The sequence below is a fragment of the Stigmatopora argus genome, chromosome 21, assembly GCF_051989625.1.
Source record: "Stigmatopora argus isolate UIUO_Sarg chromosome 21, RoL_Sarg_1.0, whole genome shotgun sequence".
In the NCBI taxonomy this organism is placed as follows: domain Eukaryota; kingdom Metazoa; phylum Chordata; class Actinopteri; order Syngnathiformes; family Syngnathidae; genus Stigmatopora; species Stigmatopora argus.
The window spans coordinates 9,808,222-9,835,751 of NC_135407.1; the positions used below are offsets into that span (position 1 = coordinate 9,808,222).

Here is a 27,530-nt window from a genome sequence, read left to right on the forward strand (position 1 = left end):
TTTTTTCATTGGCGTGGAAGTGCGAGTATGTAGCAAAGTTGGCAAATGTTTGTCAGCTGAGAAAACGTACACGTACGTAAACATTCATTCATTCATCAACTGCACCACACGTCCTCGTAAGGGTTGCTGGAGACTATCCCAGCCAGTCAGCCGTCGGGCTCACAGAGTGACAACCATCCACACTCAGAATCATACTGGCATTAAGCAGGAATCGATCACACGATGGCCAGTGGGCTGTTGGGAGATACACTATATCGTGTAAATTTCCAAATAAAATAATGGATGCTAACTGTATTTACGTTTCAGGGTAGGCTTGACATTTTTAGATTTCGCATTTCGTAACTGGATTTTTTTTTATCATATCGAAAGCCTATATGTTCCCATTGAGGCTTTTCCCTACCTGGATATTTGCAACAATTTTAAAGAGCTTGAGCAACAACAGCAACAACAATGACTTTGTTTTCAAATGAGTACCGTATTTTCACGACTATAAGGCGCACTTAAAAGTCTTAAATTTTCTCCAAAATAGACAGGGCGCCTTATAATCCAGTGTGCTTTATATATGGAAAAACAATTAAAATGTGTCATTCATTGAGGGTGCGCCTTATAATGCGGTGAGCCTTATAGTCGTGAAAATACAGTATTTAGAAAGAATGCACTGAAGGTTTGCAGCCTGATCTCACAAGCGTGAAGCACATGTGCTAACCATTCAATCACCATGCCGCCCAAAGCTATTGATCTCAAATATTCATTCATTCCTTTTCTGAACCGCTTATTCCTCACAAGGCTCGTGGGGGTTGCTGGAGCCTATCTCGGCTGACTTTTGGCACGAGGCGGGGGAAACCTTGAATTGGTGGCTAATCGATCGCGGGGCATGAGGAGACAGACAACCATTCACGCTCACACTCATACCTAGTGGCAATTTAGAGTATCCAACCAGCCTGCCATGCATGTCTTTGGAATGTGGGAAGAAACCGGAGTACCCGGAGGGAACCCACACAGGCCTAGGGAGAACATTCAAACTCCACACAGGTGGACCGACCTGGATTTGAACACAGGACCCCAGAACTGTGAAGCCGACGCGCTAACCACTCATCCGCTGGGCCGCCCTGATCTCAAGCAGATATGACAAATGCTGCATTTCTATTCTTATATTGTTCAAAAGATAGTCATTATAATTTTTTGAAAAATTGTTATTTAACAATAATGCTACCCACCCATAATAGATAAAATTACACAGCAAATTTAGTTTTTATGGAGCAGAGAAGCTGCCTTGATGAAGAAAACACAGAGATCCACCTGGCATTCCCACAGGACTCAAAGTGCTGAGGTCACGGCTCTCAATTCCCTTCGAATGACTTCACCCACAAGAAACCACGTGCTTTGTTTGGATCTACATTAAATCATTTAGAGGCTTTAAAGAGCTGTGGATAACTTTCTAAATTTGCATGGCATCCTGTTGCTTAAATCATTTAGTGCCAAAAATTTGACTCTTTTACATTTTGTACAGGGCTGTGTGTAAGAATGTGTAATGCCTCTCTAGTTTGAATTTTAAGTTGTAGACTAGGTGAACTCCTTCACTGTCAATTACATTAATTGATGCCTAATCCATTTGACTGGGAGGTACCAATCATAATGGATTGGACATCTATACTGGTTAGCACGACACTTAGTACTTATAATTTTGCGGTTCAGCCTCGGGCAATAACCTTTCTGTGTGGCGTTTGCAAATTCTCCTGGTCCTGCATGGGTTTTCTCTGTGTTCTGGTTTCCTTAGCCAATTCTAAAAAAAGATGCACACTATGGTAATTGAACACTTGCAAAGTCCGTTAGGTGTAAATATGACAACAATTTACAAAATATTCATACATTTTCTGTACTGCTTATCCTTACAAGGGTCGCGGTCTGTTCTGGAGCCTATCATAGCCAACCAGACGTGGCCTGAAGGAAACACCCTTAATTGGTGGCCAGCCAATCACAGGGCACAACGAGATGCACAACCATTCACGCCCACACTCATACCGAGGGGCAATTGAAAGACCGGCCTGCCAGGCATGTTTTTGGGATGTGGTAGGAAACCGGAGTACCCTGAGAAAACACAGGCAACACAGGGAAGAACATGCCAAACTCTATAGAGCAAGGTTGGAACACTCCTGGGATTGTACCCTTGGTCTAAGAACTGTAAGGCTGACGCTCAAAAGAAAGGAAGAGAAAAAATGAATAAATAAAATAATATAAATAAATTTCTGGAGTTGATATCTTGATCCCCATTGAATTTTGTGATATGTCGTAAACCCCAGCCCTCACATGCACACACACACAAACTACAAACTATTTCAATTATGCAAGTGCACTTGAGCTGCTTTTGTTTATATTTTATACTAGTTTAATTAAACAATATGTCATTTGTGGTTTCATACGGGACCTGCATATAATGTATGTATGCAATCTCATTGAAGATCTTGGCAGGATTGTAGAGAGGTGTCTTTTATGTGTGAAATATATGACACAAAAGATTAATGCCTTGGTGATGTTAAGGTCAAAGAGTCAAAAAAATTAGTTTGAGCTTGTGGATTAGCCATTCTATATTTAGTTGACTTCCTGCATGTGCATATCCAAATTTACTATTTAACTCAGATTTTTAACAGTTCCTCAAAAAGGGTTCAATGTTGATGGTATTCAGCAGGTTATTACACTGCAGGTGGTGTAAACTGTAAACCTAAACACACAAAACACAAAATTAAACTTATGGTTCAGTAAGATATATTTCATTTTTTCATGCCTGTTAGCGTAATTTGTAAACACCGATTGTACTGTCACTACAATGTTTAAGAAAACAAACAAACTATATATATATATATATATCTATATATATATATGTGTGTGTATATATATATATATGTGTGTATATATATATATATATATATATATATATATATATGTGTGTGTGTGTATATATATATATGTGTATATATATATGTGTGTATGTATATATATATATATATATATATATATATATATATATATATATAAATAAAAGATGATGTAGTAAAATATTTTTTTTGTTCTTATGTGGGGTGGTCAAATTGTCCAATCCTATAACAGACAACAGTATCGTCTGAAATCATCTTTTTGAGTCAGAAACAATTGATTGGTCAGATCTAGTTGATTGTTTTATTTTGTAAAATAAATAGAGCAACAGTTAACAAAAATATAATTTAAAAACTGTCCTCTGTGGTTATTCACATCACTAATTATTTGTTTATTCTCCCCTCTTTTTCTCTGTCCATCATTCTTCATCCATCATACAACTACAGTTTAAGGACGGAGTTGGAGGGTCATCGAGACCGGGAAAGATTGAAACCTGAAAAAAGGAGAGCTTCCTCGTTGTCATCCCTCTTCCTCGTTCCCTCCTACTTCCTTGTCCCCTTCTCATAGTCTTTCTAGGATACACTTTTATTACCTTGTAACCTCGCACAGCACTTAAGATCAAATGGATCAGAAGATTCATGGAAAAACTGCAACGCCACCTCCTCTTCTCTCAGCTGTTCCTTCCGGGGAACGAGAGAAAGATGGAGGTGTTGGAATCAAGGATGACGAGGAGGAGAAGAAGAGGGACAAAGACAAAGAGGCATCTACTGTATCTAATAGCACAGCCGCAGGTGGCCCAGGAGCTGGTGGCGACCAGTCACAATTCTCCATCAAAGAAAGCAGCCTCTCTGAGGGCAATGTCAAACTGAAGATAGGTCTTCAAGCTAAACGTATGAAGAAACCCCCTAAGATATTGGAGAACTATGTATGTAGACCAGCCTTTAGGGCTACAATGAGGAATACAGGGCGGGGAGGAGGTGGTGCTCGGGGGAATCGTAGTGGGAATACAAATGAGGGGCCAGGTAGTCAGAACCGAAGTCCTTCTAAAGTCAGGGAAAAAGAGGGGGGGCAGAGTCCTAAAGTCAATAAACCTGTTGCATCACCCTCATCAAACCCATCTTCTAAAGTCTCTACACCACCTCCACCTGGACCTGCACCGACCAGCACAGCTGCAATGACACCTTCTCAAGTGAATGGGAGTACACCAGGAAAACGGGTAAGGAGTTATGGGGCAGCATATTTATGTAGTACATCAAGAATTAGCACTGATTTCAGACTAGACTACTCAAATTTAGCCTAATTTTAACGGCAAACACATGAAAGACAAATTTGGGGCCAACTGAGTTGTCTCGATTAAAGAACAAGCACTGTTATCTTGTGTAGAATGGCATATGTATTATAATTTTGTAATGTATGGTACAACCCTTTCTCTACACACGCACACGCGCACACATTTTCAAAATATTTTTCACCCTTCATATGGTTTATGTATTTCCAATTTGCTGGTATGCATGCTGGAAAGTAGAGATGGGCGATAAAACGATAACGATAACTATCGTGAAATATTTTTGTCAACGATAATATTAAAAACTTTTAAACTGAAATTACACCACCCGACCACCACAGCGAACAGGGCGCTGTTGCAAGATGAACGCTAGTTCCAGACCAACGCTCGGGAGAAGAGGATGACAAAGAAACTTGTTTTTAGCATGTTAGCAATAGAGGCTAACATGGAGCATGAACGCAACAGGACTATTACACGGCCAAAATAAACGATTTTGGGATGCAGGACAACACCGAGCCGACCCTCTAAAACAGGGGTCTCAAACTTGCGGCCCGCGGGCCAACTGCGGCCCGCGGGACGATAATTTGCGGCCCCCGTCTTAATATGAAAGATCGATTTTTTTTTTATTTATTTTTTTTTTTTTTATTTTTTTTTATTTTTTTTTTTTTACCCCTTTCCCCATGATGGCGCCGTTTAAGTGGCAGCCAGTGGCAGTAGCTCTGTCCACTCATGTTTTTCTTGTTTTACAGCATGTTTTACATGAAAAATTAGAGGGAACATTGACATGCACCTGCTTGTGGCAGGTGTGATACTGGTGTGCCGATAGCGAGCAATGATGATGTCGTGACCGGATGATTCGCCTAAAGACGTTTCGCCGACGGACGTTTGACAGACGGACAGGTCGTACTAGTATTTGTTAGTTTAATGATTAAATACAAATACTAGTATTTGTATTTAATCATTAAACGCTGTTTTCAGCTGGATTTGACCGAATTTGAGAGCATTTTGAGCCGTTTGGCGAATGGACGTCTATAGACGTTTTTTTGCCTCCATCGCGATATCATCCAGTATTTGTATTTAATCATTAAATGCTGTTTTAGGATGGATTTGACCCGATTGCTGTCATTTTACGGCTCGGTTCTGCTACATCTGCCTGCCCAAGAGTGCTTATTCCCGGACTGCCATTGAAGGTAGACGAACATTGATTTTTACTATAATTTGGACAACACCGGCGGCGGGCCGGATTAAAAATCCTAACGGGCCGTATATGGCCCGCGGGCCGAGGTTGAAAAACTTGTACACACACGATCCGGCGGGGCGAGCGTTCGAATCCCGTTTCGGCGAAACCTCCGTTCGGCCGAATGAACGTTCGGTGGAACGTCCATTCGGCGACCTGCCCGTCTGTCAAACGTCCGTCGGCGAAACGTCTTTAGGCGAATCATCCGAGTACCGATGATGTCGCTCACACTGGTACTCAGTGCGCTCAGGGAGGTTGTCTTTCTGCTCAGACCAACAAAAAATTAGAGGGAACTTTGGTTCGGAGCTGAATGAACCAATCACGGTGAGGTATACGGCTCTGGAGGGCGGGACATCGGCCGGGCTGTCCAGTGCCTCGCTCACTCACTCATTCATTCCTCCAATCAGCTGGGCGGAGGAGAAGCCGTGAGGCCGATCACTCCGCTCGGCGCGCACACTCCTCCGCTGCTCTCAGCATAGAACTGAATGAGGCGCTATGATCCGTGATCCAGCCTGTGTCAGTGTCTGTAGCCATCTCCGCGATTGAAACGGAGAGCGAAAGTGCACATGCGCCACAAACCCGCGCGACTGAATGTGAAAGATCAACCCGAGACTCATTCCAAGTGGAAAAACATATTACAGAGCCCCAGAGATGTCTCTTTCAAAGCCTGCCGTGAAGAGAAAGGTCGGTGATGAGCACAGACAGTTTCAAGAAAAGTGGGGAGTGCAATATTTCTTTGTTGAACACAGGGGCACCCCGACGTGTCTCATTTACACTGAAAAAGTTGCGGTGCACAAGGAATACAATTTGAAACGTAATTGTACTATGAGACATGCTGAGGAGTACGAAAAATACCAGGGAGATGAGAGAGCCAACCAGGTTGCCAGTCTTAAAACACGTCTTCTGAGGCAACAGGATCTCTTCAAGAAGGCTACCAAAGACAGTAATGCAGCAGTCAAAGCTAGCTACGCCGTTTGTGAGTTGATTGATCCTGTGCTAAGTGATCCCAAATGGCTCATGGACTTGGCTTTTCTTGTTGATATCACACATGAGCTTAATGTACTGAACAAGAAGCTACAAGGCCAGGGGCAACTTGTCAGTGCTGCCTAGCATTCTGCACTAAACTTGTGTTATGGAAAGCCCAGCTCTCTCAGACAAACCTTTGCCATTTCCCAGCATGCAAGGCTCTCGTGGATGCAGGCACACCATTCAGTGGTGAGAAGTATGTTGAGGCCATTTCGAAGCTACAGGAGGAATTTGATCACAGATTTGCAGACTTCAAGACACACAAAGCCACATTTCAAATTTTTGCGGACCCCTTCTCCTTTGATGTGCAAGATGCCCATCCTGAGCTTCAAATGGAGCTCATTGACCTGCAGTGCAACTCTGCACTCAAAGCCAAGTTCAGGGAGGTGAGTGGAGAAGCAGACAAGCTTGGGCAATTTTTGAGAGAGTTGACCCCCAGCTTCCCTGAACTTTCCCGAAGGTTCAAGCGGACCATGTGCCTTTTTGGGAGCAGATACTTGTGTGAGAAGCTCTTCTCCACCTTGAACTTCAATAAGTCCAAGTACAGGTCCAGACTTACTGATGAGCATCTTCAAGCTCTACTGAGGGTCTCCACTGCTTCCTCCCTCAAGCCAAATGTGACTATGTGAGAAGAAGCGCTGCCAGGTCTCTAGCAGCAAGGAGTAGGCAAAAGAAGCCGTGTTCAGAATATTTCATGTTCAATGTTCCATTCAAGTTCAGAAAGTTAAAGGTTAAAGAGCTGTTAATACAGACATTTGAAACGGAATAAAAATAATTCATTTTCTCTACTTAGCCAGCCAGTGTATATCTACTGTATGCTCATTAGTATTATTTGGTTTTATATTACTGATTGATTTCTTTTTTATTCATCTTTAAGTTAATTTATTTAATTCATTATTTTTTGTTAAAAAATAAAGATATTTGATAACGTTGGAAAGTTTTATCAGTGCTTTTCTTGTGGAAATCCTGATGCGGCCCAGTCTCACCCAGACTCGGCCTCTAGTGGCCCCCAGGTAAATTGAGTTCGAGACCCCTGCTCTAAAAGATCCCAGTGAATTCTCCCTGGCGTTTTCTTTTTCTTATTTTTTAAAGCCTCATAAATACCTGTGCAAAAGGCAGGCTTATTGAACATGTCCTTAACCCACTGTTCTCATTAGTAATATTTTTCTTACTTGATTTCAAGATGTTTTCCTTTTTTATGTAAATGTTCTGAAAACGTTGCAAAAATCTATAACTTGTTATCTTGGGTTAAAATGGGTTAAGTTCATCCAACTTTATTAATATTTTTCTTAAATGGCCACGTGAGGTAAATTTACACTGTTTCTTTTTGTCAGGCTGAAAATAGTCTCCATGCCAATGGGGATGATGTCTTCGGTTGATTATTTTATTTAGTAGAAAAAGCACAGCAACTTTTGGTTTTAAAGCAAATTCATAAAAATGAAGACACCTATCAAAAATTTCCCTAGGTTTTATTCTTTACTTTTCATAGTGTAAGGAGGGAGATGTCTTATTTTTTATTGCACAACAGAAACATAAAAATACTTTTTAAATCCTCATATTTCATATTCTCGTTTCTTATAAAGTAAGGGTTTGTGTGTATATATTTGTCATCGTTTACCTTCAACCTGCGCAAGGGACTAAAGATGGAAATTAGCCCTTGGCTACAATCTTACATATTTACATATATATGTTCATCAACAGCACCCCAGTGGCGTGTGTGCTTAGCATGTAAGCCTCACACCTCTTGGGTCCTGGGTTCAAATCCAGGTCATGTACACCTGTGTGAGGTTTGCCTGCATGGGTTTCCTCGGGGCTCTTTGGTTTTCTCCCACATTCCAAAAACATGCATGGTAGGCTGATTGGACACTAAATTGCTCTTAGGTATGGGTGTGAGTGTGCATGGTTGACTGTCTCCTTGTGCCCTGCGATCGGCTGGCCACCGATTCAGGGCCTCCCCCGCCTCTGGCCCGGAGTCAGCTGGGATAGGCTAGAGCACCCCCCATGACCCTAATGAGGATGAAGCGTTTCAGAAAAAGAGATGAGATAAGATTTTCATTAACATGAAAATGTTCATTAATATGTGCGCTCCCTTATTAAAAAAATCAAACTCAAACTTTCATAATTGAATGAAGAAAGTAATTTATTTATTGACAGAAGTTTGAAGTTTCAAATTTTAAAGAAAAAAGATGTGATAGTTATTGTGATAATTTTCGATAGACTAATCTTTTAAAATCGTGATAACAATTTTTGTCATATCGCCCGGCTCTATTTGAAAGTAAAACAGTATGAACAGCTCTTTGTACTGGGTTCTTCAAGTAAATTATCTTTTTTTCGGATGGCATTTCATTTTGTGTGAGTACTAAGATAGTTATGCCACACTTTCCTTCCATCCATAGACTTTAAATATTGACTTCTTAATGATAGATGGCATGAATTTATTTTTCTTATGACACCAAGCTGGCTTCTTGTCACAGTCAACTATTTTCTGTGTTTTATTCCCTTCTTGGTCAGATTCTAAAGAGCTTCCAAGCCTTTCCAAAATATCTTTTGCAGTCTATTCAGTCTATGTTGCTGTCTGCCCTTTTATACCCATCTCCCTCCTTAAGATGACCTCTCGCCACAATACTCCTTTCTTGTCCCTATTTTGACACTAATAAAATTAAGTGATGCACCCTCAGCCATTATCCTGCTAGTTTTCCACAATTGAAGTTGCATTTGACTGAAGGGACAATGGTAACAATTTTATTTCAGCACTTTATAAGAGGAGTTAGTTTTTGTTTTAAACAAATTATAACCTCAAATTGTTTAATGACAATTTAATTATGTTTTGTGTTTTGAAGGGGACACCAAAGATGGATTCTCTTTCTGACACTAAGTCAGACACAACAGCAGCTTCCGCCACACCTGAACGGCCCTCAAATCTTCATCGGCCTCTTCCAGACAGCAAACTTCACCCTTCTGGCAAGAAAACGCCAACCCTACAACACAACCCTCGGTCATCAGCACCCTCTTCACCCATTCCTGCATCTAAAGAACCTACGAGTGACGGTGTTAAACCACCACAGTACACAGTGCACGGCAATGAAAATCAGAGAGATAAAGACAAAGGAGCCCAAAGTTGGGGAGCACCTACAGTCACTGAAAAACTAGCTCAACTCATAGCCACATGCCCTCCATCAAAGACCCCAAAGCCTGTCAAACCAGCTAAGACTGACCCTGCTCCTTCCCACTCAAGCTCAGGTTTCATGACACCTACAGCCAAGCAGCGAGACAGGGCTATGGCCAATAGGAATACCTATTCGAGAATGGTTCATCTTTCTCCTCCTCTACCAGTGTCACGGCCACCTGGGCGGCCCTACGGGTCTCGGAACAAAGACATTGCTGGGGAAAACCCTCCAGTCATACCAACAAGGAAGGAGGAAACAGATGGGACTGGTAAACCTAGTAGCAGCAGTATTAACATAAACAGTAGTAACAGTAGTAGTCGGAGCAGCAGTCCAGCACATATATATGGCAATAACAGACTCTCTTCCCTGTCAAAGGATGGTAACAATGACATGAATAGTAGCAATTCTAAACTTCAGTCTCGTCCAACTCACTTCTCATCCTATGCCACAGGTTTGTCATCTTGCCCTATTACATCTTCCCATACTACCACAGTCGAGCAACGGACTCTAAGTCACATAGGCTCCCCTACTGCCTCACAAACTGACCATGCAGAAGGGACTCCTGTCCCTGCGGAGGAAGGCATTGCAACTCTGAGACAACAAGGTAGCCCCAGAGATTTGAACAATTGCTGTCCTCCAACAGGAACAGCAAAGCAAGAAGTGAAAGACAAGGGGGGTAGCAATCAGTCATTGCGCACTGAGAGCTCAAGTCTATGTAAGCGTAGTCCTAATCGGGATAATAGTCATGTTTGTCGGAACAGCAGCCCTACAGAACATTCAAGGCCAAGAGCACCATCGTCACCTGAGCCAGAAGGAGAAGAGGGCTCACTAACTTCTCTTCGAGATGATTCACCTGATTCATCCATAGATTCTGCAACAGACCAGGACAGTAAACCACTTAAAAAACGTAGAGGAAGAAAGCCACGCTGGGGCCATGCAATGAGCAAGGTACACAGTCAAAGAGCAGGCCTTGACATTCCGTTTGACCAGAGCAAGACCTTCATGCCTTTTTCTTCCAGCTTGGAAATGTCAAATACAGTTAAGAAATCTGTGGGGAGACCCCCCAACCCAAATAAGATGAAACCAAATATTCTGCAACAAAGTACAATGTCACGTCTCTTCACCTCCTCACCCCAGCCTAAAAAAAGGGGAAGGCCAAAATCAAAGATGCCAAGGCTTGATGCTCCAGCTCGTGGGCGCACCCATAATAAATCGGCCACGCCTAAGGTTTTTTCAACTTTTTTGAAATCCAAAGAAGAGCAAGACCCTCCTGTGCTTCATCCCGAGGTTGACTTAAATCCCCCTAAACCTATCCCCCGAAAGCGTGGACGCCCCAAGCGACTCCCACCTACCTTACCTGAAGAGAGTCAGCCCCCGACATTGGCTCTTGAGGCAGGTGAGGTTGGTGAAAAACGTTATCACAACAAAGGAAATGGTCAGCTTATCATGAAATCAATCATAGGCAAGATCAATAAGATGAAAAGTGTGAAACGTAAACGCATTCTCAGTCAAATCCTATTAGGACCAAGAAAAGAAGACCCCCCCAAAGTATCTCCAGGTGTTGTGGTTGGATCTGCTGAAACTGCAAAGCAATCTTTGTCCTCTCTAGCTGCTTCCCTTGGGGGGAAACTTGGACCACAAATTAATGTTAGCAAAAAAGGAACCATATATATGGGTAAAAGGAGAGGCCGTAAACCAAAACCAGTGAGCGCTACAATTTCAGCTGCAACACCAGAGCCCTTCTTGTCCCCGAGAACCACTTCCCCCATGCATCACCATCAATCTCAGCAACAGCACCAGCATTCCTCCTCAGAAATCTTTCCTTCACCTTCACTCTCACAGTCTAGTGGAGGCCACAGTCCAATCAGTGATGCCAGCTTTGTAGAGCCTGGCTCAGTCCACTTTTCTGGTCACTCTCACTATTCAAACCACAGTCATAGCACATTTGCTTTCCCTCCCCCGACTTTTTCAGCTCCTAATATTCGTAGTCCAGTCCTCGGCTCTTCTTTATCTATATCCGCAACAACCTCTCAGAAAAAGTCATCTTTCCGGGGATACCATCATCACCACCACCACCACAATAGGCAGCACTACCACTATCACAAGCTTTCTCCTCCTCGGCCACTCCACCCCACATCCCCTGCGCCCCTTAGTGAGCTGAAAGAAGCCACCCCATCGCCAGTAAGTGAGTCTCATAGTGACGAGACAGTGCCCAGTGATAGCGGTATTGGAACAGACAACAACAGCACCTCTGACCGTGGTGAGAAAGCGGGGGGAGCAGGGGTCTTGGGTGGAATTGGAATGCCTTCTGGGATAAGTAGTGGCTTATTAATGCCAGGGGTTATTGGTTCAGCTATGAGTGCTGGAATAGGACTGAATGCTAGGAGCAGGCGACGCCACTCATCTTTACTTGTGGAACATCCTTCACCTTCTCCCTCACCACATATGGCAAGATTGTCACCTGATACACGGAGACCTCGCCCGGCTGCTCCTTCCACCTCCATAATGGGTCACAAGGAAAAACATAAACATAAATGTAAACGGCGTAGTCATGGTTGCCCAGGGTATGAAAAGCTCAAGAGACAGAAAAGAAAACGCAAGAAGAAATACCTACAGCTCCGTTCTCGGCGGATCGACCCCAACTTTCTTGCTGAACTGGATGAGATTGTTATAAGGATGAGTGAAATCCGCATAGCGCATCGTACCACTGGGCATCGTCTTGGTAGTGGCATAAATATAGCACCAGGAGCTAATAGATTGCCAGGAGTGGGAAGCCGGGCCACTGGCATAGGTGGAACTGGTGGCCCTCCACCTCATCATTACATTCACAGAGATCTCCTGCCCACAATCTTCAGGGTTAATTTTGGTAGCTTCTATTCCCATCCTGCATATTCCTGTGATCCATTGCACTATGTTCGAAAACCAGACATGAAAAAGAAACGAGGGCGGCCACCAAAACTCAGAGACTCAATGCCAGAGGTTCCTTTTCTACCAGGGCTTGGATTCCCTCTATCCAGTGGAGGCTTCTACCATCCCTCCTACAGTGTTCCTTATTCATCTGGACCCCTTGGTTTGGGTTACTACAGGGGCTATCCTCCAGCTAGTGCTCTTTATCCTCACCCACACCACCAATCACCCCACACAGCCTCATCTCACCACTCTCATCATTCACCAACATTCCCCCCACCTCCTCCAACATCTTACATGCACCATCACCACCCCTCTCATCTCTTGTTAAACCCTTCAAAATTTCACAAGAAAAAACACAAGCTGCTTAGACAGGAGTACCTGGGAGGACGGCCCCCTGTTCTTTACCCACCAATGTCCTCTGATCTGTCTTTCAACTGGCACCACAAACACAAACATAGGCACAAACACAGAGAGCGATGTGCTGATGAGGGCAGAGAAGATGAAGCAGAAACAATAAGTGGATCTGGAAACCGTGGTGGGGCAGGTTTGTCCGACAGTGGAGCAGTAGCAAAAGGAGAGCGAGGTGGTAGTCTGGGAATGGCAGAGTCTTTGCAACGATGCCGCTTCGGACGAAGCACTTCCAGCAACAGTATTAGCAAACAAGCAGGTGTCACATTAACCAATTCACCTTCTTCTTCTTCATCGTCTTCAGCAGATAGGTACAAGCGCAAAGAAAGCTCTTTATCCTGTCTGGGGCCTTCCAGGCTATCTCTTGGGAGTACTTCCAAAGGCCAGCACTCAGGAGAGCCTTGGTTCAGGATAGGCACCTCTGAGACTGACTATTCTAAGCTTTCACGTCGTCATGTTTTGCCCAGTCAGGGACCCTTCTCTGATGCACGGCCAGACAAAATACCTGGTTGCTCTGACAGTGAGGATGAGGGGCCCCTCACACCCACAGAAGATGTCGAACCAAGGGGCCATGATTCTCCAAATCTTACAAATCTCTTCGCCTCTGCGCTCACTCGCACTAACCTGCGAGGGTGCAGGAAAAGAAATAATGAGACGGCACCAGAAAATAGCAGCTTCTGCCGTATGGACGGAACATCAAGGAAAGACCGATCATTATCAGCAGAGAGAAGAGAATTAGGTAAGTCAAATTTGGATTCTTTTTAAAGATGTCATAAATACAATTGGTTCATTCTTTATTTTTAGAAAACAGTAATTTTATCATCTTAACCTGTATTTTTAGTTTTAACATTAAAAAACAATTAGCACTCAAAAAAAGTCCGAGTCCTTGGGTACATTTCTTCTTTTGAAAGCATCTCAACCTAGAAATTCATAATCTAAATTCAGGTTGACAGTTAAATGTTTATTATCCCCAAAATAGCCCTCATGTCAGCATTAAATAAGCTTGCTAATGACATTAATAGGTAATCACTCTGATTGTATGATTACCACTAAGACCTATTACATAGTATTGACAAAGGAATCAATGTTCTTGTTTTTTTCCTCTTGATTATTGATAGAAACACAAAAACATGCATATTAACAAAAATTAAAGATCAGAAAAGCCTAGTGTGAACTGCCACATGCTCATTAAATAAGATCCTGAAATGCACCTGTTCACGGCGTAAAAATGTTTTTAGATAAGTACAGGGTTTGCACGGGTCCTTGAGCATTATTTTACACATGCTAAGGTACACTGTAGTCTTACATAATACCATATTCCATGTTTTGAATGGAATACTGCAGGGTTGTCCCAAACGATTATTTTTCTCATGACTACTGTAGGGGTGGCCCGGTGGATGAGTGGTTAGCGTTTTGGCCTCACAGTGGGAGACCTCGGTTCAAATCCAGGTCCGTCCACCTGTGTAGAGTTTGCATGTTCTCCCCGGGCCTGCGTGGGTTTTCTCCGGGTACTTTGGTTTCCTCCCACATTCCAAAGACATGCTTGGTAGGCTGATAGAACGCTCTAAATTGCCCATAGGTATGAGTGTGAGCGTGAATGTTTGTTTGTCTCTTTGTGCCCTGCGATTGGCTGGGATAGGCTCCAGCACCCCCCGCGACCCTAGTGAGGATAAAGCGTTTCAGAAAACGAGATGAGAGAGATGACGACTGTATTGGCCTAAATATAAAATGATGTTTTTTGCATTGAAATAAGACTGAAAAAGCGTTGGTCATTTTAAATTCGGGTTTTAGACATTATACCTGTTCACAACGCTAGATGGCGTCAGATATATTTAAAGCGAATGCTGAACTCTTTGGTGGTTAATGCAGTTATCGCAATTTTGTTGTTTTATCACAGTAGATTGGTTAATTTACATTTCAAATACCAGAAGCCATTCATTTACAAATGTGATTGCATTTTACATTACATATTTAAATGTTCAGATATTAAGATGTGATTTACAGTTTTTGCATGATTTGAATGGTGCAAAATAGCATGCTTTATCTCTCGAATATAATCATATATAATTTTTTCAGACATACTCTCATTTCCTGTATAAAAATTAAATTTGGTGTTAAAAAGGCTTTTTTCAAACTTGGGTCTTGAAAAAAAGGGGTCGCCTTATAATCAGGATCGTCTTATATTCGGGCCCATACGGTAATCCCTTGATTACTTTTACAATATATCCAACTATTTTGACTCATCTAGCAAATATTTTAGGATCTTATGATTGTTAACTCCCCAAAAACTCTTAACACATTTAAATTGTTTTTTTTTATCAGAGTAAAAACAATAATTGAATAAAACAGTCACATTTTGCCAATTTTTAAGCAGATACACTTTTTTCCCCTAAACTTTTTGATTATTAATGGCAATTGTAAAACGTTATCTTAATGTAAAATAATAATTAAACTCATCAATACAATTCTAAACATTATTCATTCATCTTTCATACCGCACATCCTCGAAATAGTTGCGGGGGTTGCTGGAGCCTAACCCAGCCGTCTTCAGGCGAAAGGCATACTACACCCTAGACTGGTTGAACATTTATTGAACTTAAGATATATATGCAATTAAGTAAAAAAGTACTTGCTTCAAATTATTTTAAATATTTCAAAAACAGGTTGTTAATACTAATACACATTGGAACAAGTTGTGCAATTATGGACAATAGTGTAAACAAGTTATTACCTGAAAGGCTACTTCATTAACTCATTCACTGTCATTGAGGATGATGGATGTCCATCTGTTTCTTTGCCGCAAGACCCTTCTCCAAATCAAATTGAGTGGACGTCTAGTACCGTCAATAGCAGGACATGGGTTAAATGACTGTTTGATATTTTTTGCCATACCATTACTATTGTAATTAAATGTAGATAATAAATACTATACAGTAAATGTATTTTTTCTTTTTGCCCATTAAATTAAATTTAGGCAATACTAGACACCATACATACAAGGTTTAAACCAGCACTAAATCAGCACCTTGTTTGTCTAAACCAGACCTGGGCAAACCGGTCCTCGAGTGCCCCTGTGGGTGCAGGTTTTTGTTCCATCCGATCCAGCACAGACAGTTTAACTAATTAGATTTTTGCTGTAACAAAAGGCACTGCAATCCACTCATTGCACTTCTAAGATACCAGATTGGTGGAAAGGTTTTCGCTTATGGTTTGGAACAAAAACCTGCACCCACTGCGGGCCTCTGTGCAATTAATTGCCCAGGTCTGGTCTAAACCATGTGTCAAACTCATTCCAGAAAGGGCTGAGTGGGTGCAGGTTTTCCTTCCAACCCACCAAGATGACACTTTTTCGCCAATCTGTTCTCTTACAACTGTAATCAGTTGATTGCAGTCAGGTGCTGCTTCTTCCAGCAGATCTCCTCATTGGCCTAACTCACTCAGGGGTGGGCAAACCGGTCCTCGAAGGCCGCTGTGGGTGCAGGTTTTTGTTCATACCCATCCAGCACAGACAATTTTCCCAATGAGATTTCTGCAGAAAACAAGAAGCACCTGACTGCAATCCACTTTGCACTGGTACGACACCAGATTGATGTAAAAATGTTCTTAAAAAGAAAAAAAGCCTTTTTAGACTACCATAATGCAAAGACAAGTTTCTATTACGTTGTTTTTGAAATGTATAGCTTTTACAAATCAGCCTGAAGTAAAATTGTGACTTGAATGTGTGGAATGATACCGTATGCTTAAAAAATAGGTGTTAATCCCTACCCCTTTAAGACCTGACAAGAGTGTCACAGTTTAAAGTTGCAGCGCAGTGCACGAATACTTGGTCTGTGGCTAGGAGTTGTCAACTTTAATTTTGTTTGGACTGGTCCACTTCAGTCGCGTTCAGAAGCATTGCTTTGTGTGCCGAAGTAAGATTTCTGGCTGCATAAAATGTTGTTCCTGGAAGAGGTCTCTTTGTGAGACTGTAACATAATCTTTGCACACAGCCTGACATTTGGTACCTCTTAGTAGTGGTCATGGGCTTGGAAAAATACATAACAACTGCACTAGAAATTCGGATTACTGCTGTTGATGTAGCTTTTCTGCCAAGAATCGTCTAACTTGAAGGGGTGGAGTATTTTTCCAAAAGATATTTTTAGAGTATACATTGATTTCAAATGCCCATAATATGAGACGCGGTCTAATTTTACATTTTAGCCTTCACCAGAGTCTCGTTGTTGTTGTCTTGTAGACAGAACCTCAGTAATAGGGTAATATGTTTGTACATATTTGAAATATCAAGCGCACACATTTGAAATATCAAGCCAAGCCATCTTTTATGCTCACTCTTCTTTTGATTCAAACCAAGACATTGTAATCCTGGATTAAAATTTAGTATTTGGGGTCATCTGATGGTCAGGGACTTGACTAGGTGAGTACTTGAGGCCTTAGAGTGTGGGAATCGGGACAAATGAGAAATAATGGAATGAGGGATTTCAGTATACAGTGGTACCTTGACATACGAGTGCCCCGACATACGAGCAATTTGAGATACGAGTAAAATTTTGAGCAAATATTTATCTTGAGATATGAGACAAATTTTGATATACGAGCAGACAGCGGACGCGAGAGGCTGCTCATAAGAACATCATGGGCACTGTCTCTCTCCTCGCAACTCCCTCATGTAATGTCTCTGTGGTCGCAACTCCCTCGTGTAATGTCTCTGCGAGCACTGGGCGGAACGTTGCATTTTTTTAGTGTTTTTTCCTGTTAGTCAGTGCGAATGGCATATTAACTACTTCTCGTTGGCAAGTGCTTGTGCGTTATCCTATTGTGAGGACATTTGTGTGCATCATTTTGGGAATATTTTGAAGGGAATACAAAAGCAAACAACCCTTGCATCTGAAAGCCAGGGTGGAGGTGGGGCAAATAGAGTCAAAAATTTAAAACAAAATTAGAATTAAGCTTAGTGTAAGGTTAGATTAAATTTATTTTTGAGTGTGTCTGCATCGTAATCCAAGTTCATTTAAAAATGTTTAGGTTATGTTACGAGCGCGTTGTCGTGCAAAAAGTCTCCCCCCCTCTGTCAATCTCTCTCTCCCTTCCGCGAAATCCGTCTACTTTTTTTCAAGAGAATGGTTATCTTCCAGAGAAAGTTATTAACATGGATGAGATTGGCCTTTTTTTGGAATTGGATGCCTTCATGAGCATTCTTATTCAAAGATGAACTGCATGTGCAGATCATCATGTGTGAGAATGCTGCTGGCTTCATGGTAAAGCCATTCTTAATCTACAAGTTTGACCGTCCTCATCCTTTAAAAAACAAGAATAAAGCCCCCACAGAGGACTGGTTCTTAAACTGTTTCATCCCGAATGCGGAGCTGTAGCTCGCTGAAAGGCACATGCTTTCAAGGTCAGGATTTAGCAGGAGAACTTGGACTAAAACTCCCAATTAACATGTTTTATTATTATTATTAATATCAAGCAAAGAGGAACTATTTTCACTGAGTACAGTAAGGTATTTACATTTTTTTTTTGTATATAAATTATGCTTATAACGGCAATAATTAATACACTTCTTGATAATTGTATTAGTGTACTTATATTTTTGCATCGGTACGAAAACATGTACAGTAATCCCTCGAATATCGCGGATAATGTCGACCAGACATGGCTGTGATAATCAAAAAAACGTGAAGTAGGATCACCTTTACTATTACTACCATAATACATGTTTTCACGCCTATACATGAATACAAGTACAATTATCAAGAAGTGTATTTAATAAATATTCCAGCTACAAGCATATGAAAAAAACTTTAATGTATTAATATCTCATTATAATCTATAAAAAAATGTACTAAACTTACAGTGAAAATAGTTCCTATCCACTTGATTTAAATAATAATGGACAAAAACAGGTCATTGGAAGCTTTAGTCCAAGTCCTCTTCGTCAGATTTCAGAGGCATTGGATCATCGATGGAATCTTCATGGGGCGCCATAGGGGCAACATGAAGAGCTTCTTTCTGTGAGAGGTTTTCGACACACAAAGAACGTGGTGACCACCGTTTCTTTTCTTGTACAAATATTTTGTTGTACAAGGACATGACACTGTCAAGACGATTGCCAAATCCCATGGTTATGGCCATGTTGTCATCAATCTCCAGGGCTCGTTGTTGCAAACTGAATTCCATATTGAAAATTTCTTTCGATTTCTTAAAGCACTAAGACCACGTACGTCATCTTTATTGCCGTCATTATTTTGAGGGAAAATTAATCTTCCATTTGCTCCTCCGCGCTCTCCACAATTACCAATCCAGAGAGCTCTATTTTCGGATAAGAGCAACGATGTCAGCCCGCTGCCTAGACTTAAATGGAATCTCAACTTTTACTTTGCTCCTCCGCGGTGTCAAGTCATCTTAGCCGCCCGCCCAAAAGGCTTTATTTTGGCGCAAGGGCAGCCGTCGTAATGTTCTCCGGAGCTTGCACTTTGAAACATTTCTGGGAAATTCCACCATCTGCTCCGCGACCCCGAGGCTCCCACTGAGTGAGCTCTATTTTCGGTTTAGGTTGATGGCGTCCGCCATAAGATATGTCATGGTAGCCGTAGTTTCCAGTTATTCACAGGGCACACAATTACTTTCACACCGTCACTGAGTCTGAACTGAAACTGAGATACCTGAACCAAACCCAGGCAAATGCACCATGACAGCATCAGCGACTTAAATAAATAAAAATAAAAATTAAATCATTTACATATAATATGACTCTAAATTGCTAGGTCCCTATTTTTCCAGAGGATGACACTGCATTTACATACAAGAATAATAATCTTTTGATATGTAATTTTGGGCCGTTTATTTTGTATTCTTTTTTTTTTAAAGGGCCTGCAAGTATCCAGACAAGAGGTGGTGTATTCTCAACTGCAGAAGGGCCTGATGGATCCCTACACCACCGACAACAACTCCATCATCAGTCTCCTATGTTTTACTCCCGTGGCTCCGCATCCTCTTTCTCTATGTCCCCCTCCGAAGACTGTTGCCATGATGCCTCCCTCCCCCATCATTCCCATCGGGTGCAGCAGTCCAAACACAGCCTCCACCATGTCAACAAAATTCTGCGTGCTAAGAAGCTTCAGAGGCAAGCTCGTACAGGAAACAACATGGTGAAAAAGAGGGGCCCCGGGCGTCCTAGGAAGCACCCATTACCTTCCCCGCCACCGTCCCCACCTCCTGCTCTCGAATTAAACCAAACTCGGCACAGAGTAGGAGCAGCAGGGGGTAGGTTGTGGGATGAGGATACTGTGACAGATACCATTGAGGCCGTTGTTAAAGACCAGCGTAGCAAAGGGCAAAAAAGGAAACACTGGGAGAGAGATGACGAAGGTGAAGAAGATGAGGTAGAAGACTCTGTGGAGCCAGACAGAGAAGAGAATGTGGGCAACCTGGCGGCAAGGCCCAGTCAAGGATCAGCAAGGTGTTGGGTTGTTCAAGATGAAATCAGTCAATTTCAGGGGTAAGTAGACTATATTAGTTGTTCCTTTTGGTTTGCCTTAGCAAACAAATGGATTCCCTTGAATACATGGATGACTTGAACCGATTTGGATATTTAATACTTATATTTAAACTCTTCACTCGAATTAGCTGTTGGCGATTGGGTGTGTCAGCGAGCAAGTGTTTATATCAATACCTTATGTTGGACTTCCATTCAGGGTCAGCTTTAAGTTCTAGTTTAGTTTTTGTTTCTGGTCTCTGAGGCCAGTGGCAACACACAAAGGAAAAATGTTCAAGCCCGGTGACATTTTGTGAATATACCCTTGAAATTTCAAAATTCCACATAGCAAAAAGTCTTGACTATAATCGAGGATAATTAGTTCATCAAATGCAATCTAACTTTTGGTCATTTTATCTATAGTTCCTAAAGCAAAGAAACTGCTCTTCTCCTACAGTACAGTGCTGAGAGTAAAGCTTTGGGACCTTGAGATCCATTTTTTCTTTAGCTGCTTGGGTGACTTCAAATGCATATCAGTTTAGAGCTACAAAATCTGAAATTTATTTGGCATCTAAGCCACCTTAAAACAATCTATTTGTCACATGCATCCAAGTGGAAAGAAACTTAAATAAAATGCCAATGAATTGAAAAAACACAACTTTATTTTCTGTATAAAAAATCACGTGTAATAGTGGAGCAAAATGTGAATAAAAAGGAGTATTTTCAGGAAGTAGCCACCCTTAGTCCACACAGACATTCTAATTCATGAGCTGTTTTAGCAAAACAAATGTAAGTGTCGCAGGTCATAGTATTACTCCTGGGATTCCATCTGTTTGTGTGTGGGTATAACTAACGTCACAAAATGGCTGCATTTGTAATTGATGCCCTTCATTGTTGTAAACATTTTCTCCGTTATCTGTTGTGTAAGAAATTCGCTATTGGCATACTTAAATGCTTCGTGCAACCATCCGTCTTTGACACGGAGGTCACACTAGGTGCTCCCTTTAAATTGTAGAAAGTGTGCTCTGATTCCAAACTAACAAGTTTGAATGCATGATGAATTTAGAACACCGCCATAAACCCCCTCACAAGAGTGAATGATTGCTGTTTATCTGTTTTTTCCTCACAAAACCTGAATTTTCTAGTTTTATAGTCACGATGCACGTGTATAAAGAAACATATATTTACCGTCAAGCATTTTTCTTTTTAGTCCAGTGGAGAATAAGCCAGATAGCCACCATTCCCCACAACGCCAAGACAATGACACCAGAGAGCAAACACCTGCTATTCCTATTCCCAACCCAAGGGTGAAGAGGCCAGCTAGACCTCCAAAGAAAAAGTTCCAAAAGGCTGGACTTTATTCTGACGTTTTCAAGACCGAGGAGTAAGATATTTAATTCAAAAAATATTTTTTTTTCATGTCACAAATCACTGTTTTTTGAAGGGCACATTTAACATTGTTTTGATGGAATTCATTGCAGCCCCCGCAGTCAGCTTCTGCAGCTAAAGAAAGAAAAGCTAGAGTATATACCTGGGGAACATGATTATGGATTATTTCCAGCACCGATACATGTTGGTGAGTCGATGACCGATTCATATTTTCCTCTGCCATGCATTGATAAATAGTTATCATTTTATCTTAAGTGATGTCTGTGCAAGTTGTTTTACCTTCATCAAAGAGCTTGGCGATACGACAAAATCGATAATTATCGCAAATTTTTCTTCTACGATAATATTAAAAACCTTTGAGAAAAAATTGATAATTTTAAACTGCAATTACACCACCCGGCCACCAGAGATAACGGGGCGCTGTTGCGAGATGAACGCTAGTTCCAGACCAACACTCAGGAGAAGAAAAGGATGATGGGGAAACATGTTTTTAGCATGTTAGCAATATTGGCTGACACAAAGGGAAAATAACAGCCAAAATAAGTGATTATGAATTGCAGGACAACACCGAGCCAACCCACTAAAAGATCCAAGTGAATTCTCCCTGGTGTTTTCTTTATTTTTTTAATTCTTTTAAATGCCTCGTAAATACCTGTGCGCCAAGAGCATCCTTATTGAAAATGTCCTTAACCCACTCTCCTCATTTGAGGACAGCCTTTAATATTTTTCTTACTTGATATCAAGATGTTTTCCCATTTTATGTAAATGTTCTGAAAACGTTGCAAACATCTAAAACTTGTTATTTTGGGTTAAAATGGGTTAATTTCATCCAGCTTAATTTTTTTTCTTAAATGGCCACATGGGGTAAATTTACACTGTTTCTTTTCAGAAAATAATTTGCTTGCCAATGGTGATGATATCTTCAGTTGATTATTTTATTTATTTCATATAGAACAGCAACTTTTGGTTTGAAAGTAAATTTACAAAAATACAGACGCCTGTCAAAATTTCTGCAGGTTTTATTCTTTACTTTTAATAATTATCGATGTCGACTAATATTTTTTTTTATCATGATAACAATTTTTGTCATATCGCCGAGCTCTGCTTCATCTCAATCTGATTTGTTGTTGTTCTCATATGGCGGGTGGCTGGCTGTAAGGAGCATGTTTGAAAATTGGGATGTTGACATATCATGTCAAAATGTTTTATGATACTTCTAATAAGAAATAAGCAACAGAGTGTTATTTTTTCCTCAAGCCCATATTTTAGCTTTGTGTGATATTTCAGGAAAGTATCTCAGACAGAAGCGCATTGACTTCCAATTGCCTTATGATATCCTATGGCTGTGGAAACATGATCAGGTGAGTAATTATAATGAGCATTTTTCTTGTTATTTTTTTATTATTAGGTAGCAAAAACTGAGTTCTTTGTTTGTCAAATTAAAATCATAATATTTGTTTATCTGTTTATTTCAGCTCTACAAAAGGCCTGATGTCCCGCTATACAAAAAGATCAGATCAAGTAGGTGTCTCACATTGTTCGATGGTTATTTTAATATTTACCATATGTACAACTTAAAAAAGCTTCCTGAGAATGTTAGAAAGGTCATTTGTTCTTTGTTTAGTTATAAATGTGATTTAATATGGATTGTTTCAGTTTATAATTACTGTCTGGTGTTGCACATCTCTTTATAAAACTGTTCTAATTTTGGCACAGATGTGTATGTTGATGTAAAGCCTTTCTCTGGGTATGAAACAACTACTTGCAACTGTAAGGTTCCTGAGAGTCGCACTGAAAAAGGATGTCTGGACGACTGCCTTAACAGGTGAAGTGAAGTTATTTCTTGAAGCAGTGTTTCCCAACCACTGTGCCGCGGCACACTGGGAAATTGCAAGAAGTCCTACAATGTAATATTCAGAGAGAAAAATTAATATGAAAAAAAAAACAAGATTTAAGGTTAAAATCAAAATATGATGAACGTTAAATTATAGATTATACTATTACAAGATTCAAATTGTGAATCAGTCATTTTGTTGCTTATTTTTCTCTAACATGAACAGGAACTCGTTTGCTTTCTAGGACATCAACTTTTGCCGACGTAAAGTCTGTGTGAGCACATTTTTTTGGGCGTAATATTAGGAAATTTAAGTAATATTTGGAGAAAAGTCATAAAATTATGCAATTAAAAACAATACATTACTTATTTTTTGATCACTGGAACCGGAAGTTTTTCAGGGTCTGCAGACATCAACTTTTGGTGACATTAGGTCAGTGTGAAAGATTAGATTTTGGAATCATTTCAGAGGTTTATGTGATTCCTGCTGATAAAACTTTGAAGAGAATGACTAATGTTAATATAGGTGACATAGTTTTAAATGAAAAGATTTTCAGATGGTTGTCTGCCTTGAAATTTTTTTCAATGCAAAAAGTGTGCCCCAGTGCAAAAAAGGTTGGGAAACCCTGTCTTGAAGGAATAAGGATTTAAAATGAGTACCAGAAATATAACTATGCTGTTGTTCAGTAAAATAAAATGATGTTGATGATTACAAATATGACTGACTTGCAACATGCCCGGTTTCTACAGGATGAGCTTTGCTGAGTGCTCTCCCAGCACTTGTCCATGTAATGAGCATTGCGACAACCAGCATATCCAGAGGCACGAGTGGGTACAATGTCTGGAGAGATTTCGTGCCGAGGGTAAGGGTTGGGGCATCCGCACCAAGGAGAGCCTCAGCTCCGGGCAGTTCATTATTGAATACCTGGGAGAAGTGGTCAGCGAGCATGAGTTCAGGTTAGATCTGTTTTTTTGTTTTTGTTTTTAAATAGTCATTGGTAAATTAATTCCTGCTCGGTCGTTCATAATTTTTCCCGTTGTCGTAATATTTCAGGAGTCGTATGATGCAGCAGTACTTTGCTCACAGTGGCCACTATTGTTTGAATCTGGATAGTGGCATGGTGATTGACAGCTACAGAATGGGCAATGAAGCACGTTTCATTAATCACAGCTGTGAGCCCAACTGCGAGATGCAAAAGTGGTAAGTTCCATTGTAGTAGGAGTTTAAAGATTAAAAAAAATACTATTTTGAACGTTTAATTTTACGATCTCATTTGAATTATTACCAGTGTAATTTTAGCAGGGAGGGTGTTTTTGAGTCTAGAAGCCCTGTGGAGACACTAATAAAAAAATAAATAAATCCTTCTATAACTGCTCATTAGCTACACATGCTTCATCTGTCGTTATTGCCAACACAGGCCAAGAATAAACTTGCAAGGGAGGGGGAAGAGTGGACTAAAAAGCCTTGTTGTCTACTAAAGCTAATTTGAAATGTAGTGAATCAATACAAGTATAAGTGAATCAATACAATCAATACATTATAAGTGATACACTTTAGCAGTAGTCTAGGTGGAAACCATGTAACCTCAGAGTAACCGACCATGAACGGTAAACCGAGCAAGACTGTGGATGATGATGGAAAAAGTAAGGATTTAAAGAGGCAGACAACACTTTTATCATGTGCATCCCAGCAACGAGAACCTTGTTTAATAAATCTCCCCAAAAATTCATGTTTCTGATGTACTGTATTGTACGTTAATATTAGTGTCCTAGATTACCGGCCCTTCCTCATGGCATAGTAAGTACCCATCACAATACACCTGTGTTCGAGCCTACCAGTGTGTATGTGCATAAGTATATCAGATATCACAAAACGGTAACACCCATAAGTACAGTCATTTTTAGTGTTTAAACAGGATTTCCCCCATTATTAAACGACAAAACCATACTTTAATACTCTGTCTTCCACCTGAAAAACATCGCTCGGTGTTTTATTTCCTTTTAAAATCTATTTGTTGTCCACATTTATTCTAAATGATTTTTTTCATCATTTAATCTTAATAGAATTATGCTATATAAATGTGTGATGTGATTCTCACCAGGGATAATTTGTCTTAAACTACTTAGATTCACTGCATTTAATTTGACCGTAGGTCCAGGTGCTTGATTTAAAGCTGAACAATTTACAATTTACAACTGTTGAGAGAGTTGACTGTGTCAAATAGTGCTCTTCTCCTACTTGGACCATACTATAATATGGGGCAGGGTTGTTGTGCGTGTTTGTGAAATCAAGTGTAAAAGGAAAATGCTGAGTTTTTAAACTCTCCAGAGCATCAATTTTGTTACTGGGGAGCGCTAAATGCATCTAGGACTTACAACATTGGTTTCCAAACATTTCCAATCCCAAAATGCCCTTTCACCCACCGAATGATTTTTTTTCAGTGACGACGTTTGAAAGTCAGAACCAAGCCTTTTATTTTTCAAAATGCGAAATTTCTGAGAATTATTACTCAACACATGGTCACAAGCAATTTTCTTGAACTTAAATTTGACATATTAGCTGTAGCTAATTTCTAAAATGTCCTTGTGCTTAATTTTATGCTGTATAATTAGGTGGCTATTTATGAGAGTTGCACTCAGTCAGTCGATATTTGCAGGTCAGTCAATGGGGTGTACAGAATTGGTCTCTTTGCGCTGAAGGAGATCAGCAGTGGTACTGAGCTCACCTATGACTACAACTTTCATTCCTTCAACACGGAGGAGCAGGTGACAAAAAACTAACTATAAGAAAACCTAATTAACAGATTTTAATGTTGAATTTTTTTGTCTATATATTTATTTTTCTGTGTTGTAGTATTTTTCTCACCTCCCTCAAACCTGTGCTAATTTTTTTTCTCCTATAGCAAGTGTGCAAGTGCGGCTCAGAGAGTTGCAGGGGTATCATTGGAGGGAAAAGCCAACGTATCAATGGATTGCCTGGCAAGCCAGCTTGTCCTCGGCGACTTGGTAGACTCAAAGAGAAACGTAAATCGAAACACCAACTTAAAAAACGAGTAGGTGATAACTTTGTGTTGGTCAACCTTTAAGAAATGAACAGACTGACTAGTTTCTTTAAAGTTAATAATAATACTTATGATGTATTTTATTTCAGAGCTCCTTTCAAGACACACTATACATGACAAAGATACAAATAAAATAGGATTAACCAAAGCACAGATTATAAGCAAAATCAAAGTAACAGTAAAATAAAATATAATAAAATGAAATAAAGCACAGATTAAAAGAAAAGTCAAAGAGCAGAGATAGAATGAAAACCAGACAATCAGTGGATCATGCTGGATACGATAATTGAAACATATGTTTTAAGACTATATTTAAAGAGTGAGAAGAAAGAAATGTACAGTCTTGCCTCTACTTACGAAATTAATTGGTCCCAAAACTTTTTTCGTAACTTAAAATTTTTGTAAGTAGAGCAGTACTTTATTTGTAAATTCTCTCATTCGTGCCATGGTCCTCACACAACTACCAACAAACCCTTTAAAATTGTTCCATGTGTCCCAATTTTGTATGAAAGATGTGAGAAACACAAAGATTAGAAAATTATAAGAAAATCATTTATTAATGTCTTAAATGAATAACAAGCATAGAACATCTATCTGTCGAAACGCAGGGGAACAAGAGGAAGCTATCATTAGGCAACAGAGGCAGAGAGCACACGAACACAATCTAATAAACATAAAATGATGAATTCAAAACATTACATTTAACTTTTAATCTTTTTCATTAGCATTTAATGATTTTTTGGCACACAGGAAGTTTCCACGATATAGTAAAACTTGTGTATAACTCATTTATAAGTTAAAACTAAATTTTCTATTATCTATTTAAGAAATTGAATAAATATAATACTGCTGGATCTTGCTCATTAA

At 40.3% G+C, this 27,530-nt stretch overlaps 1 protein-coding gene across 1 annotated transcript in view; it reads left to right on the forward strand.

The window, feature by feature from the left end:
- Positions 1-27,530, forward strand: part of ash1l (ash1 (absent, small, or homeotic)-like (Drosophila)) — a 46,297-nt gene that overhangs the window by 5,281 nt on the left and 13,486 nt on the right. The window contains exons 3-14 of the mRNA XM_077589938.1: positions 3,318-4,087; positions 9,260-13,643; positions 19,772-20,402; positions 21,589-21,762; positions 21,860-21,954; positions 23,055-23,128; positions 23,243-23,288; positions 23,484-23,592; positions 24,352-24,558; positions 24,656-24,802; positions 26,259-26,367; positions 26,505-26,654. Coding sequence (XP_077446064.1) covers positions 3,494-4,087; positions 9,260-13,643; positions 19,772-20,402; positions 21,589-21,762; positions 21,860-21,954; positions 23,055-23,128; positions 23,243-23,288; positions 23,484-23,592; positions 24,352-24,558; positions 24,656-24,802; positions 26,259-26,367; positions 26,505-26,654 — 6,720 coding nt within the window. The 5' untranslated portion in view covers positions 3,318-3,493. The remainder of the gene's footprint in view (positions 1-3,317; positions 4,088-9,259; positions 13,644-19,771; positions 20,403-21,588; positions 21,763-21,859; positions 21,955-23,054; positions 23,129-23,242; positions 23,289-23,483; positions 23,593-24,351; positions 24,559-24,655; positions 24,803-26,258; positions 26,368-26,504; positions 26,655-27,530) is intronic.